Source organism: Gouania willdenowi, chromosome 10, assembly GCF_900634775.1.
Source record: "Gouania willdenowi chromosome 10, fGouWil2.1, whole genome shotgun sequence".
Taxonomy (NCBI): Eukaryota; Metazoa; Chordata; class Actinopteri; order Blenniiformes; family Gobiesocidae; genus Gouania; species Gouania willdenowi.
In genome coordinates this window covers 10,472,014-10,488,574 of record NC_041053.1, presented here as the reverse complement: position 1 = coordinate 10,488,574, position 16,561 = coordinate 10,472,014, and the positions used below count along the sequence as shown (strand labels likewise).

The 16,561-nt window shown below is 38.0% G+C and overlaps 1 protein-coding gene across 3 annotated transcripts in view; it reads left to right on the top strand.

The window, feature by feature from the left end:
* Positions 1-16,561, top strand: part of mid2 (midline 2) — a 334,562-nt gene that overhangs the window by 155,783 nt on the left and 162,218 nt on the right. For all 3 annotated transcript variants that reach the window (XM_028459469.1, XM_028459470.1, XM_028459468.1), the window contains one exon: positions 9,444-10,321. In XM_028459469.1, the coding sequence (XP_028315270.1) occupies positions 9,500-10,321 (822 nt within the window). In that variant the 5' untranslated portion in view covers positions 9,444-9,499. The remainder of the gene's footprint in view (positions 1-9,443; positions 10,322-16,561) is intronic.

Sequence of the window (16,561 nt, the reverse complement as noted above, 5' to 3'; positions counted from 1 at the left end):
AATGAAAATGCAGTGAAGTTATTCTGTTACCTACATATTGATAAATAAATGCAGCCCTGGTTGGGAATCACTCTTTCACATCAATGTTTACGTATTAACATATCTACTCTTTACAATTGTTCTTATTGATCGCTCACACTGATATGAAACATTTCCCCAGCACTCACACAACCTAATGAGTGACGCTTTTTAAGTCATCGTTCTCACAACCTCCGGTTTAGAGCAGCACAACGCTAGCAGCTAATGTTTGAGCTAACGGCGAACAGCTGAGAGCAGGTTTTCTTGGACACCTGAGTCCAAAAACCAGCTCTGAGAGACTTCCAATTCCAGTACAACATCCACAGTAGTCAGTGGGCTCGGTCAGCTACTGAACTAATCCCACGTTGACTTGCAGAGTCGCAAAAGTTGGATATGATCACTTGCCCTTCTACAACTTTAACTAGCCAGTGGGTAGCGGATAAACGTTAATGTGGAGCCCTGGATAAATTCATTTAATAGTCATTGATTAATAATTTTACCTCCTTTGTGCAGGCGATGAAACACAATCGATTGGTGATTATCAAACAGATGCAGCTATGTTGAATCACATTAACAATTATAGGTGAATTCAATTTTTATAGGTTTTTTTGTCAAATTACCCAATGAATCACAAACACCGTTATTAGTTAAATGTTTGGCTGCTAATAAGCACCCCTGAACTTTAAGTCACAATAGATATAACCACACTATATGGAAACCTACTGCTGCATTTACTTTGCCATTTCAAGTATTAGCTTTAATACTCTTTACACTTAGGGTTCTGTTTTGGTTGGGTGTGGGTAGTTGATGAAGAGAAAAAAAAAAAAACAATAAAACTGGGATTTTGTTCACTTCTTTAATGCAGTGGTTCTCAAACTTTTCAATTCGCGACCCCCAAAATAAAAGTTCCAGAGACCAGGGACCCCCATTGTACCTGAAGGTGATTGAACACAGTCATGAGGAGACAGGGCCATTTATAAGGGGGAATAAAGGGGAGAGATTTTTGGGGTCCATCCATAAAGTCAGCAAAATGATGGTCCATTGTTTTATGAATCTGTGATAGCCACATTTATTTATTCAATCATCCGAATAATATCCACTGTTATCAAGGAAGTGCATTATTATTTGTGCCATAGTATATTTAAAAATAAATAAAATGGGTTAAAAGTGATTAAAAATGATGGAAACGATGGTGAAATGGGATTTTTTTTAAACACAGAAATTGGTTTAAAGTTGCAAATTAAAGTGGCCAAAAACAGACAGAAAAAGTGTTAAAGAGGGTTCAAAGTGTCAATATTGGCTTAAAAATGGCTTTAAACTGGCAAATAATGGGCATGACAAATTGTGAATGTGGTTAAATAGGCCAAAATAAGCATGAAATATGGTGAAAATAGGTTAAAAGAGACAATAATGGGTCAACATATGCAACATTGGGGGGAAAGTGGTGGAAAAAGTTTAAGCGCCACAAATGTCTTGAGAGTGGATAAAAAATGTGCAGAAAAGGAAATTTGTTGGAGAAGTGGCAGAAATGGGAATATTGTAGCAAAAATGTCATATACAAGCATTTTGAAAAAGGCTGGGGCCCATGTGAGACTTTTATTTGCAGACTTTTCATCTGTTTTTAATAAAGTGCAACATCTTTATACAAAGACTGGCTTCTGACTTTAACCTCCTGGATCAACTTCTTTTATTGATTTTAAATTTTCTTGCTGATCGGGTCCAGCGTGTTCTTGTAAATGTAAAAATGTCTCCTCCATTCACCTCCGAACACTGGATCACCTCAGGGATGTGTTTCGTCGCCTCTCCTTTTTATCCTCTACACGGACAGCTGGAGATTTTCAGAGGAGAACACATTTTTGATTAAGTTCTCTGAAGACACAGTTCTGGTGTCGCTGCTTTCAGGATCAGAGATGAGTCACGGCCCTGCGCTAAAACCAAGGATATGGCCATTGATTTCAGACGTGTTGTCCCAAACAGTGTTACTGTCATTCAGGGTGAGAATGTTGAGATTGTTGACAGCTGTAAATATCTTGGAACAACAATCGATAGCAAATTGAAGTTTGACCTGAGCACTGATTCGATTGTAAAACGAGGGCAGCAAAGAACATATCTGCTGAATAAATTGATCTCTTTCAACGTAAACAAAACGATTCTTAATAACTTTTATTGTTCTTTTATTGAAAGCATTCTCACTTTTTCTTGTTTTTGTTGGTTCCAAGTCTTTGACAAGACAAAAATAATCTCCAGAGCATTGTTAAAACATGCTCCAAAATCACTGGGGTCAGAATGAGGGACCTCCATTCTTTGTGGGAGGAGCAGGTGCTGAAAAAAGCCAAATGCATCCTGGCTCAACCCCAACATCCTCTGCTTTCGGAGTTTGTCTTGTTGCCTACAGGGCGTCGTTTTAACGCCCTGGCACGGAAAGCAAAACGGTTTTCCAATTATTTTGTGCCCTCCTCGATTAAATTGTATGTGGTATCCTGATTGGGGGGTGGGAACCTCTGGGTACCTCACGATACGATACACACTACAAAGCTCACGATAACGATTATCTCGCGATATGACGATACTGCGATTATCGATATATTGGTCAGAAATCAATCTACGATAATCTATTACATAACAAGAAGTGAAAAAATAAATTTTTTATTTTATATCTCTGAAAGACTATAAATTGAAAAAGTGTCCTATGAACAGTGACACTATTTAGTGCAACATTTCTGTAAATAAGTGTCAACATACATAAATATCTCCAATAGTGCTTTCTGTAAACAAAAAATAAGATCTTTGTTACCAGTGACACCATTATAGTGCAATATTCCAGTAAACAATATATTGGTTCCTTCAACAAACAGTGACAACATTTCTGTGAAGACCTACCTGCACATTTTTGTGAAAAAGCAGAAAGCGCGATCATATCGATAATCGATTGGGCGGAAAAATATTACGATATATCGCCGTATCGACACACTCCTAATCCTGATGCTGCTCCATAGACTGTGAATGTAATGTACTGACCACTGTGTGTGTTGTATGTATGTGACTGCTCTGCTGCTCTGAGAATTGCTACAAATGAATTGGGATCAATAAAGTTTTCTGAATATAAATCTGAAAATACATTTAAAGATGCAAAAATGACAAGAAAAAGTGATGAAAATAGGATCAAATATGGCAAGTTTGATGTTGTTGTAGAAAAAGGGTATTAAAAAAAAGCAAAAAAAATTGTTCCAAAAATGTTCTTAGTTTCTTGAAGGCATTGGGCGACCCCCTCCCAGTGTTTCTTAACAAACAGCTGACACAGTGGTTTTGTGTTGATGCTCAGCAGTAGACAGAAAACCCCTCCAGAGAATCACTCCAGGCTGAACAGACAGTTGTAAAGCTACAGCGACATGTGTTGGATAACGTCTTCGCTTCCCATAGAACAAGCACCCAGGGAGTCATACCTACATGTTTATTCCCTCGTTGCTGCCCTCCAGGAAAGTTTTCAGGTCAAATGCAATCTCCAATGTTTGATATTAGAACATTACGACATGGATCTTTAAGCTGTAAACCTTTGCCATACAAACCCCTGCCAGCTTTAATGCCCAATAATACGCATCCTCTGCAACCTTGAGCAGCGTCCACTGTCATCAGCGTAAATGTTCTTTATTAGCTTTTTTAAATGTTTGTTTTATTACTTTGTCTGCACTTTCCTCATTATTTGACCCCATGAAAAGAGTCAAAGGTTCTCGAGGATAAATGCAATTTTATTCTTGCTGACATTGATTTATGTCTTCGTGCTTGTACGTGACCATCTGCAGCTCTCCCTGTTAACCTGAACAAGCAAATACAGCAAAGTAGATACAAAACAGTAAAAAGCAAACATCTATTTCGTTAGCTATGAGCCAGTGGGAGCAGTGTTGCACCATTATGAGGAGAGGAAAAGGTAAAGAGAAGGGCGAGGTCAAACAAAAACGTTCCTGTAGTAAACTGTGTACTTACTTCAGGATGAACATGGAATTCAATATAAATGAAGTACTTATTTATTTATTATGAACAAATAAAACATAGATGAAAAAGAATGAACAAATCTCAACAGAAATCTCTATAGATTAAAAAAAGCCAATTTCAATATAATACACATTTGACTTGTTTGACAGGATAGGAAGAATCCTCGGCTTGTCAAGTCCTACCCGATTTTTCACCATATCAAATGCAAAATCCAACAAAAAAAGAACTAAATGGACAATAAAAATAAACAATCCAATCAAACTATAAACAGTCCAATCAAACTATTGAACATGTGAGATTTTCATTTTCCTTCTTCATTTGTGTACTATTAAAAGTTATATCTTTTGTACATTTTTTTTAAAACTTCATTATGTTCATACTTTGTTCAATTGTTTCATCAAGATTGTTCCACAAAACCACACCACAAATGGAAATACACAGACTTTTTTAAATTGGTCTGAGCACAATGTTGTTTCAAGTTTGGTTTCCCTGTAAAGTTAAACCCCCGTACGTTATTGAGGTAAGGAAATGAGAACTTTGCAAAGGAAGAACAGAACAAAACTAGGCTTTCCATCCATCAGATCGGCCAATATTTAGCATTTTATGCAATTAATGTGAACGGCTGTAATATCTTAATTCACCAATCCAAACAAATTGCGTCAATGTTGTGTTGAAACTGTTTTGCAGATTCCCCCAGTACATTGTTTTTTTCTGTCTGATTTACTCCTAAGACGTTCCACGCTACCGACATGTTTGTTTGAATCTGAGAACTAGTGTTTTTATATTATTATTTTTTTTTTTTAACCCTGTCACTATGTGATTTAAAGGCAGAGTTTTGTTATTTGGTAATTACCAGACTTTAGTGAAGTCTGTTGGGTAATTTTTAACACACGCAAGCAATTAAGTTTTTAATTCATTCAATTTTTTTTTTTTAATTATACATTTTTGACAAAATTGTGCCAAAAAAATTCCCCTTACATACTGCAGCTTTAATTCAGCTGCTACGCAGTTTACTGCAGCAACAATGCGTAAAAATGTTGTAAGCCACAATGATGTTAAGGGATTTCTAGTTTGGTTTATAGCGTACATGTCATTTTTAGGCTCACATTCAGATATTTGATTGGAATTTCAACCATTTGTCCCTCTTGTGATTGGATCAGTGATAGGTATATTTAAACTCACTAATCACCAATTGGCCCTAAAAATCCTGATAGTGTAAAGCATAGAAAAAACATATCCTGAAAATGCAAACAAATTAGTAAAAGTAAATAAAATAGCAAACTTGAACTAAACGTACAGACCTAAGAATCCAGGTTTATGAGTTAAGTTCCTGAGGCTCACCCCCTCATTCCCTTTAGTGTTGCATTGGATATTTCCATTTATTTAATTCTGGTTATCAGCCATCTAATACTGTGGAGATATATTAGACCTACTGCAACCTTACTTTTCATTGGCATCTTGCTACTCAGCTCAGCTATTCTCTACTTTACAGCCTAGCCATATCATAACAACCACATAAAGGTCTGATAAATAGAAGCCAGGGTGAATATTAGTTGAGGATATTACGTGCATGTGCTTGTGTACGCCCAGCAAATGCCCACAACATTACTTCAATGAGTCTGAAACACACACAGTCGTTTTCACAGGCTCACAATGCCCTTTGCATTTTATCAGTGTAATATTTGCTTCACTGGCCAAGGGCAGTTGTTTATTTCTTCTTCAGATAATGGATTTTGTGATGAAGCAGCCTCATACATACACATCCTCCATCAGTTCAATGCTTTTCTCCTGCATTATAACTGCAGCTCAAATCGCATTTGCTTTCAACACAGCTTAACGTACCGATGGTTTTTGCAGAGATTGTGACTGCAAATGAGTTGATCTAATGTTGCTTTGTCCCAGTGATCTCTGCTGGTTTCAGAGAGTGAGGAGTACTGGTTTGTCTTGGTTCTCTATCTGTGCTTGTAGTGAGTTGCAGTGTTAATTTTTTGGGAAAAATCTTCAAATATGTAAAACAATTCAAAATTTGAGCAGGTATCACATGCATCATAGAGTAGAACATCATAGAATAAGTAACTTAATGTATTATTTCTTGGACCTTACATTGGATTTCCACTGGATGGATAATCTTTATCATTTTAAAAAATCCCTAAAAGAGATTTTATTTATTAAGAAACTTAAATGTCTGTTTTGTTGGTGTAATTTGATTATTGTTTTAATTGTATAAATTGTATTGTCATTGTGTAATTTGCGGACCCCAGGAAGAATAGCTGATAGCTTATGCTTAAGCTAATATGGAACAAACAAATAATAAACAAACAAAAAACTCTATAACGTCTCTGCTTTGTTATTGCTGCGTGTAAAACTGCACGTTATATGTAGTTTAATATTTAGTGATAGTTGCCAGAAAGTCCCCAACCCATTATATCTATACCTGATTAAAGAAAAGATTGAGGCTGATCATTTTTTTTTTATATTTAAAAATTGCTTTAACAATTAACATAATTTTTGTCAATTGTTTTGTATTTGTTTTAAATAAGCAACTAGAAAAAAATATTTGTTTTCACATTTCTATAATGCTAGCAACCTTTTACCCCTGCCAAGAAGGTCATATTTTAACTGAGGTTTATTTCTTTGTTTGTCTGTTAGGAGGATTACATCAAAACAACATTTTACCCAATGATAAACTTTACGCCATGGAAATTTCTACTAAATTGTGGAGGTGATCTGGATCAATATACTGATTCTGGATCTGTTTAAAAATTATAAAATCCATATCTCTCATCATTGGTGAAAATTCTAAAAAATCACATCTCTCTAATTGGCCAATCTTGTGCATTATTTATAAAACTAAGAGAAACCTTATTTTTTATTTTTACTGGATCCTCAACAAATGGTGTAAAGATAGACTTTTTTGAACCACATCTGAAAATGTTCATTTATATCTGTATTTGTTGTACTTGACATCCAATGGACATGTTTACTTAACTAAAGGCAGTGCTTTCAATAAATCTTCCCATGAAAAGAGCAAAGGGAGGTTCATCAAAATGATCTCAGCCTAATGAAAAAGTCACTGTAGGCTAATGGGGTTCACCAAGTTTAACTGCAGTTTGTCTGCATTGTGTTTTACTGCAAACCAGTGCATGCAAAGCCTTGAATCAGCTGGGTGGTGAGGGGTGTGAGAGTTATTGGTAATTTTTCATGCCAGTGACTTTACGACCACCCAGGGGAGACTTACTGCCTCATACATGCTTCAGGATGCTGGAAAGAGTGAGGGAGGTCAACACATTTGCATTGGTTCATATTCGTAATAAATGCTGCAGGAATCATGTATAAATCATTCAAATGTTTTGTTTGATGAAAAATAGTTTGCTCAAAGCTTTAAGTTCTCGGGACTTCGTTTGTTGGCTCTAAGTTTCTGTTGTTGGTTTTTTTTGTACTTTTTTCTCCCTGTTGTCTCACATCTGCAACATAAAGGGTCTTTGCTTGGGCTGTTAGGAGATTAAAAAATTGAGCGAATAAATAATTATGCTTTGTAATTAATTAAACTAATTAATTTTAATCCCACCTAAACATTTGCTGTGAAACGCCCTCAACTTGAGGTATTTTCATTTAAATCACATTATTGTGGCAGATCAAAAGACATATAACAAAGTAGCTTTATAAAGTTTTTTTTTTTTTTTTTATTTACAGTCTTGAACCATTAACATTCCATTGTATTTTAAACTAGTCCCAAGGGTTGCCGCCACATTCAGTTTAGACCATCAAGGGAGTATTGATGTGTACTTTTGTCAATCTCCAAATAATAGAAAATAGAAATGAAATAAAACATCAAGCCCTAATGTAGTGCTATAAAGTTAGCACATCAAAAACAGTAAGGACACTTTTCTGAGCAATACAGTTACTGAACACCAAACTTGTTGCTTTTTCTCTCCTTCAGATAATAACATTTATCCACTGACTGTTCATTTGTCAGTAATTAACCCTGTCATCTTGTCCAGTGTGGATTGGAGACAATGGTGTGCTCGCAGCATGTTGTGGCTAGCACTGTCCGAGTGTCCATGCTGGCTGTACATGCTAGCTGCTACATGTTTAGCATTGAGGTGGTAGCGTGGGCTGCAAAGCTCTGGTGCATCGACAGACTCTTTCTTGCACAATTGGAACACAACTGGGCTTATGTTTTCCAACTGGTGTTTTTAAAAGCCAAAATTAACGCAGCAAAGCTGAGAAGCGCGGCAGTCTCCCATCTTGTATTGTAATCTTTGCATCAGTATTATGGGTATACTGGGAACTCTTGAAATGAGAAAGGTTCTGCACTGTTTGGTGTGCAAAAATAAAAAAGAAAGATTAACGTTATTTATTTATTTCCTTGTAATTGATTAATCGCACATTTAACGCATTAAAGTAAAAGCCCTAATCTTCACTTAAGGAAAAGAGGACTGCTATCAGTGAGTACCTTGAGTCTCCATCTTTAAAAGCTAAAGACCAAGTCTGAAAACATGGTGTTCTGATTGACTCAGATCGGACTATCAGCAGTCAGATCAAATCTATCTCAAAAACAGCTTCTACCACCTAAAGAACTTCTCCAGAGTGAAAGGTTTAATGACTCAGAAAGATCAGCAAAGGCTGGTCTATGCTTTTATCTTCAGCAGACTGGACTATTGTAATGATCTTCATCAAACATCTACAGCTGGTTCAGAACGCTGCAGCTCAGGTCTGAACCAGAACAAAGAGGTCAGAACACATTACTCCAGTTTTAAAGTCTTTACACTGACTCCCAGTCAGCCTCAGAATAGACTTTAAAGTTCTGCTGCTGGTGTATAAATCTGTGAATGGGTTTGGTCCAGAATACATCAGTGAGATGTTAGTCAGGTCTGAACCCAGCTGGTCTCTCAGATCTATAGACACAGGTCAGATAGTGGAGCCCAGAGTTCACAGTAAACATGGTGACGCTGCTTTTAGCAAAGAAGTGGAACAAACTGCAGCAGAGCTGAAGTCAGCATCCAATGTGAACATTTTTAAATCAAAGTTAAAGACACTCTTTTTCTCTATTGCATATGACTGAGAGGGAGATTTTTAACCATATTATTGTTGATTTTAAAGTGCTAATTGATTTTCAAACTGTTTAGTATTTTCTGTTGCACTTTTTGATCATGTAAAGCACAATGAATTACCTTGTGTATGAAATGTGCTATACAAAAAAATTAGCCTTGCCTTGCCTCTAATACTACAGTGCGATACTAGTTGTGGGTGTTATTGGTATTTTTACAAAGGCCATTTACCCTTCCTGATACAGTGCCTTAGAGCTTTTTCTATTACAACTGGAAGTAAAGGGTCATTAGTGTAGTAATTGATAAAACTAAATTATTCTGGAACTAATGAGACCTGAATATTTTTAATTACTTATCTTTTTTTTCTTTAATTTTTTCCATCAGGTAACTGGCCAGCTTCTGTGGGATTTGATGTTACACTTAGATTGGTTCAACTGAAGATGGAAACACTGGAGTCTGAGCTGACGTGCCCGATCTGCCTGGAGTTATTTGAAGACCCGCTGCTCTTGCCCTGCGCTCACAGCCTGTGCTTTAACTGCGCCCACCGTATACTGGTGTCCCACTGCTCCACCAGCAAACCCCTTGAATCCATCTCAGCTTTTCAGTGTCCGACCTGTCGTTACGTCATCACGCTGAATCACCGCGGTCTGGAGGGCCTTAAGCGCAATGTGACGCTGCAGAACATCATTGATCGCTTCCAAAAGGCCTCCCTCTCCGGCCCCAATTCTCCCACCGAGAGCCGTCGCCTGCAGCCGCAGCGGCCCTTCACCGCCACCATTAGCGGGACAATGGCGGGAACGATAGGCGGTGGAGGTGGCACGAGTGGTGGCAGCGCTCGTGGCAGCCCCGCCACTTCAAGCCACTCTCACCCGCATGCCAACCACACCAATCACGCCAACCACACCAACGCCAACCACAGCCCGGCTGTGGTGGCTAAAATGGATCCGCGCATCAGCTGCCAGTTCTGCGAGCAGGATCCTCCTCGGGAGGCTGTTAAAACGTGCGTCACGTGTGAGGTGTCATACTGCGACAGATGCCTTCGTGCAACACATCCGAACAAGAAGCCGTTCACCAGCCACCGCCTGGTGGAGCCGGTACCAGACACCCACATCCGTGGTCTGACCTGCCTGGAGCACGAGAACGAGAAAGTCAACATGTACTGTTTGGTGGATGATCAGCTCATCTGTGCCCTCTGCAAGCTGGTGGGACGCCACAGGGAGCACCAGGTGTCCTCGCTCACCGAGCGCTTTGACAAACTCAAGGTTGGTCACCGAATCTTTTATTTAAGACTGCAGTGGTTTGACCTCAATGTACTGCACATGTTTCTTTGTCCATTGCCAGAAAAGCAGCTCCTTAGTACAGCTTTGAATCATTGTGCATTCTTGTTGTACATTTGTCTGCAGTTTGCTAAACAGTGAAATCTTTAATCCAACTATTCCCAGTATGGGAATTGGTATTTCTGTTGACAGTGAACTTTCAGTAACACCACAATTGCACCATACACAACAGCCTTTGTTTAGTGAGAAGGACAAAAATATAGATCCCAAACTGAGAGAGAGAGGCGGATATAATTCCTATGGTGTGTTGTTGAGAGAAGCAGAGAGAGAGAGAGAGAGAGATGGAGGCCAATGGGAGTGGTGTCATTATAATAGTCGATGAGCTGGCATTCCCTGTGGCCACTGGGCTTTCAGGGGCACTGCATAAAGACCAGGACTGCTGAATCAGGGTGAAAAACAACAGAGAAAGGGTCTGGCTCTTAGATATTCTACAACTAAAGACCCTAAAAAACAAAAGAGGCCCAAAAACTTTATTTTATAGACTAACCAAATATGTTTACATACATTTGATTTTCTTTTGTAAAGTACAATAAAGGCCATAGTTGATTTTAATTGTGAGCTCTATCATAAGATCTAAGATATAATACCAGAGGATTAGTCGGGTTCTGTTCTTTAAAAGACCTTTTCACGCAGCCAGGTGGAGGAAAAACCTGCTCTTTAACTCATTCAGTGCCAGCCATTCTCAGATTTTCTACCCCCCTCAGTGCCAGCCGTTTTTGAGCATTTTGACTGATTTTTAAAGACCCACAGAATATTTTCTACTATGACTATCTGAAATCTGACACCAGATTCTAAAAGATTGAAGCCTCTACTTTCATCAAAAAAAAATTGTTTCTGGCTTATTTTGTTCTTTTGTAATCAGCCGTTGAATAGAGCAAGTTTTTAGCTTTTTTTTTTTAGCTTTAGTGACAACTCTAACATCTGAACATCGTTTCCTTATATAAAACTAAAAAAAAAACACAGACCGGGCTTTTGATGGCAAAATTATTATTATTTATCTATCACGGTCAGAGTTGAATGGATTTCTTACTGTATTTTGGCGTTCTTCCAATTTTCTCTCTCGTCAGTCTGCACACACGCAACTTCCTCCTCCTCCCAGACATACAGAGTGTCATTGCTTACCCCATTTTTTAAGGTTTTATCTCACAATCGCCACATTATCCATGAATTCTACACTTGCTCTGGTCGGAGTCTGCGCTGCTGGGAACGTCAACTCTGCACGTAGCGCCATTTTCTGTCTCGTAAACGCCTTTCTTTCTCCCTCTGAGCTCCGATGAGCATGGATGATTGCAACAATAAATAAATAGGTTTGTTTGTGTCTTCTATCGATATCAAAACAGGATAAAATGTAGTCAATTAAATTCAACTTTATTTATATAGCGCAAATTAAAAGTAATCTCGAAGCGCTAAAGCACAACTCATTAATATAAACATTGTTTTAAAAGCAATTATATCTGTATGTTTGATGCACATAATAAAATGCAACAAATAAAAGATGAATTAACTTTGAAAAATAAGAATAGCACAATGACAATTTTTTATTAGTTAATCATCCCTTCTTACGGTGCGTTCACACCGAACGTGACTGAAGCGACTAGATTACATTCAAATCAATGTAAATGACGCGACCTCAAGTTATCCCCTCTCAAGCAACGTGACTTGCATGATTTGAGCAACTAGGTTAAGCGCGACTTTGTCGCTCAAAGTTGAAAAATTGGAACTTTTCAAGCAACAACTCCCCCGTCCTTCACTGCCTGTAGAGCCGAGGCAACAGCCCCTCCCTCCTGCTACAGTGAGAAGGCTGCAGCGGGAGGCTTCCTCAATGTACTGGGGCACATTTAAAGTGGTTAAGTTCTTGATAAGCCTACATTCTGAGTGAACTCATCCTTTAGTACCTCCGTAAGTCGATCATTTAAACCGTAAAAGCGGCGCTGTTAATGATAAACAAACGGCCGGAGACACACTGTTCCCTGGTCCTGACGTCACTGGAGCGATGAAGTGATGGAGAACCAAAAAGCACCACTATGTTCAAGCAACTCATCACATGCGATTGAAGTGACTTCTGTCACTACAGTTGCGTCCGCTGTGAACGCACCTTTAAGTAAACGTAATAGTCGCCTCTAGCTTATAGAGCTGCTTATAATAGCACGGCAGATGTTCACTTCTGGAAGAAATCATGACGATTTGCACATAGCAGTTTTTGAGTATGCTGAATCCATTTTTAATGGGATCCAAGCTGGCAAACCAATGGTTCCCACTTAAAATCAAGAAATCCATGATGGCCACCATCCGTATTGCCAATTTCGATATTTTGTCATAACTTTGGTTCTATTTAACATAGAAGCATGATCTCAGTGGTTAATTATACAGTGGGTTTTCAGGATCAGTGAATTGAATAATGTATCTTAAAATACCGTAAATTGTGCTCAGAGCAAGATCCAAGATGGCCGCCATCTATATTGCAAATTTCAATCTTACCATAACTTTGGTCTTGTTTGATGTGAAACATGGTTCTTGGGGATAAGAATTGTGATGAAATGACTTAAAATACTATATATCTTACATATAGAGCAAGATCCAATATGCCCACCATCTGTTTGACGAACTTCGACAACCCTCTATAACTTCAATATTGTTTCCACTCAGAATTTGCAATGAAAATGGAAGGAGTGAAATAGTGATGCATCAAGCTGAATAAAAATTTGTAACATTAATTTATTCCTCAATCAATCAATTAAAATAACTGCAAGAAAACAACAAACTGTTTAGCTGACATGATGCTATAACGTTGATGTTTTGAAATTAAAATGCTTTAAATCTGTAACTATTAGGGCTGAGATATGAACCAAAAATCACAACTCAATATTATTTTCTCCATAAACTCGAAACGGAAAGATGATTTAGGCTCTTTTATTCACAGTCAGGACAATATCCACATGTTGCACCGCTTTTGGCTTCTGCCTCCTATAAGGGACAGGGAGCAGTTTATCACACTCTATAATATACCTTTTACTGCTGTGGATGACATTAGTGGTGCTTGAACCTTTAGTAAGAACTTGTTTCTTAAAGTTCCACACACTCTTTAGGGTGTTAAGTATCGGTACTGGGATGCTTCTCCGTGTGCGACATGCTACGGTTGTTTTACTGTTCAATGATCTATTTCCTCCACAACATTGTTGAAGTCTGCTCCAAAATCATTGGAGTCCAGCACAGTAACTTCAACTCTCTCTGGAAGGAACGTGTTCTTCAGAAGGCCAAAAGCCTTATTAAAAACGACTACATCTCGTCCAGTAAGCTCACACTCACGCTGCTGCCTTCATTACTGAGATATCTGCTGCTTCCCAGCAAGTGAAAACCGATACTCCAAATTGGTTATTCCCTTTGCCATTACGCTGCTGAGTGCAGAGTTGTTAAATCCTCACAACCAAGAGATGGTTACCAGTATTTTCATTTGTGGAATGTAAATTTTTATGTGCAATTCAATTATCGTTTTTTTTTTTTTTTCGTGAATCATAATATTACTCTGGTGCTTTCATTTATCTATTTATTCTTGCACCTCCCCATACACACCCCTTTGTCACTGATGGATGAGTGTATGAATGCGTCTATGTCTTGGTGGACTATAGAAACTGAAGTGCCCCTCAAGGATAACTAAAGCTTTCTGTATCTGTTATTTTGGGTGTTCTTTGCAGATTGCATTTTATTCTGCTGCACATTGGACATTTTCCATCCGTGTTCCTCGCTATGTTGTCTCTGCAAAACTTGTGAGCGAGGGTGGGGGCAGTTTGCTCTGCGGTGCAGAGAGGAGTTTGTGTGAGAGGTGGATAGTTAACAAATAAGGAAAGTATCAAGTATTAAAGCCATTAGCATTGGGAAAAATGAGCTCTAAAATAAAGCTATTTCAATATAACAATAATATACTGTATATCGCATATGAGCAAAGCTTACTATATATCGCTAAATCTATATGTAACTCAGCCTTAGTCACACATGTATTAAAACTAAGAGTTGGAAAAAATATTGATTTACAATATATTACAATCTTTTTTTGAAAATTTCAAAAATGTATATTCCCCATGGAATGGATAATGTTTTTAACCATGTCTGCATATGAGGTCATAGGTTAACAATACATATAATGTTTTCTCTTTTCATGTGCAGTTGTGACTCACTAGCTCTTGATGTACAGTATTTTGATTTTAGAACTATGACTCATTGCTTTTTTTAAGTGACTGATTCAACTTTCGTTTTTTGATAAGAAAAATAAGGAACTTAAAATAACAATAATCATTACTATCGAGTCGCAAAACCTGTAGACTCGCAATAAAATGGAATTGTAATGTGTTGAATCGGCCCCCAAGTATTAGCAAATTGTCTTGGCCCTGAATAAAACCATCATTATTGTTATACAGCCTTAACTCTTTTGTCAACATTAAAGGTAGGACAATACACTGAGTTCACCTTACGGTATAATAGACGATATTCAACTCACGATAATGATACAATATTTTTGACCAAAAAAAAGGCGGGAAAGATGCTTTCCTTTGACTTGTACGCTGGTGGACATACTTACTCTGTATCATCTGTTCAACTCAATACATCAATAGATACATAAAAATAAATACAAACCACAACAATTTGGTGCGTAGTATATATATATATATATATATATATATTTTTTTTTTTTTTTTTTTATTGAACTCCCCACCTTTCGCGATATCACTCGTACCCTTGCCGATATATCTTTGGATGTACGGCGATATCTGCAGGACATGTCGTCCTACCTTTAGCCAAAAATAATATTTGTCTGCTCATTTATGTTAAACTTTAAAAGTGACAAATATGAAAGATATGAAGATGGATGTTATCTTAAGAGCGGATGGAAACATTCTTGATCCGTTCCATTGTTTGACTTTCCAGAAGCAGTCGACTGTATCCTAATGCTCTCCTTTGCTACTGCATCAGCTTTTAGTAGAAACGTGTGGGTGTAAAATGTTAGGTCTTTGTAGGAGACATTGCTCAAGTTCCATGAACAACAAAAATCTATTTCACGGGCGTCTCTGAGGTGAACATTACAACAGCAGTAATGTTCTCATCCCTCTTTTTAGTGGGAAGGTAAACCCACATTGTGTATTATTGATGATTTGTGCTGCAGAAAGTTTGGCTGTCATCTCCAGGTTATATCAGCAGACGTTCTGTTCCATGCTGCTCGCAGACTTAACCCACATGAGTGTGGGGTTTATTTCCACCTTCCCTGCAGTCTGTGAGTTTTACTGTAAGTAGTCCTCTGTCCCCCCTCCTTTCCTCCCCACTTCATGGCTGACTGTGGCTCTTTTGAACATTCCCCAGCTGAGGCTTTGAACTTTCTTAACTTTGAAATCCCCAGTCAACCTCAAATTTAAGAGAGGTCCAAGTCTATTCCAAGCTCCAGCTCAGTTCAGCAGCGGTAGCAGCAGTTAACTTTTAATCTTCGTCTAGCTCAGGGCAAGCAGAGGAGATGAAGACCAATATTTGCACATTGCTAATCATAATATGTAGGTCAGAAAGTGATGTGACTGCAAGGCTTTCTGCTTTACCTGGGTTTCTATGTTTATCTACGACTGACATTTTTGCTAAGTAATGTCTAGTTATTAGTTGGACCTAATCAGCCTTATCTAACAAAAATATTTCATCTTGTGTTTGACCCTGACTGAACTCTGCTTGATCTCTGACTACACTGTCACAAAATAATTCTCCTCACACAGCGGAGGTAGAGGTATGCTTCCCTTAGGCTAAAACTTCAGATATTTCAAGAGCGAAAAATGCCAACCATTGCCAACACTGTTAAAGAAAGACTGTGGCTCAGCTGAAACTAAAGGGGAGCCTTTTAATTCCCTTGGCAGCTGTTAGGAAAAGCTTTGTGCTTAGAAATGTAGGTAACGCTGTCTTATTATTTGTAGAATGCAGTCGCAGTGTTTTACTTTGATGTCTTTAAAACACTGCAGATTGAAGGAATTACTCTTTGGTTTTAGGACAGATCAAAAATGCTTAAACTGCTTAGACTAGTGTTTACTGTAAAGGAGGATATACGGTCACCTAAGGGACAACAGGAAGGGTAAAGTACAAAGCTGTCGGCCTGGGATCCTAATGTTAACATTGTCCCTGAAAGATTAGAAATATTACATT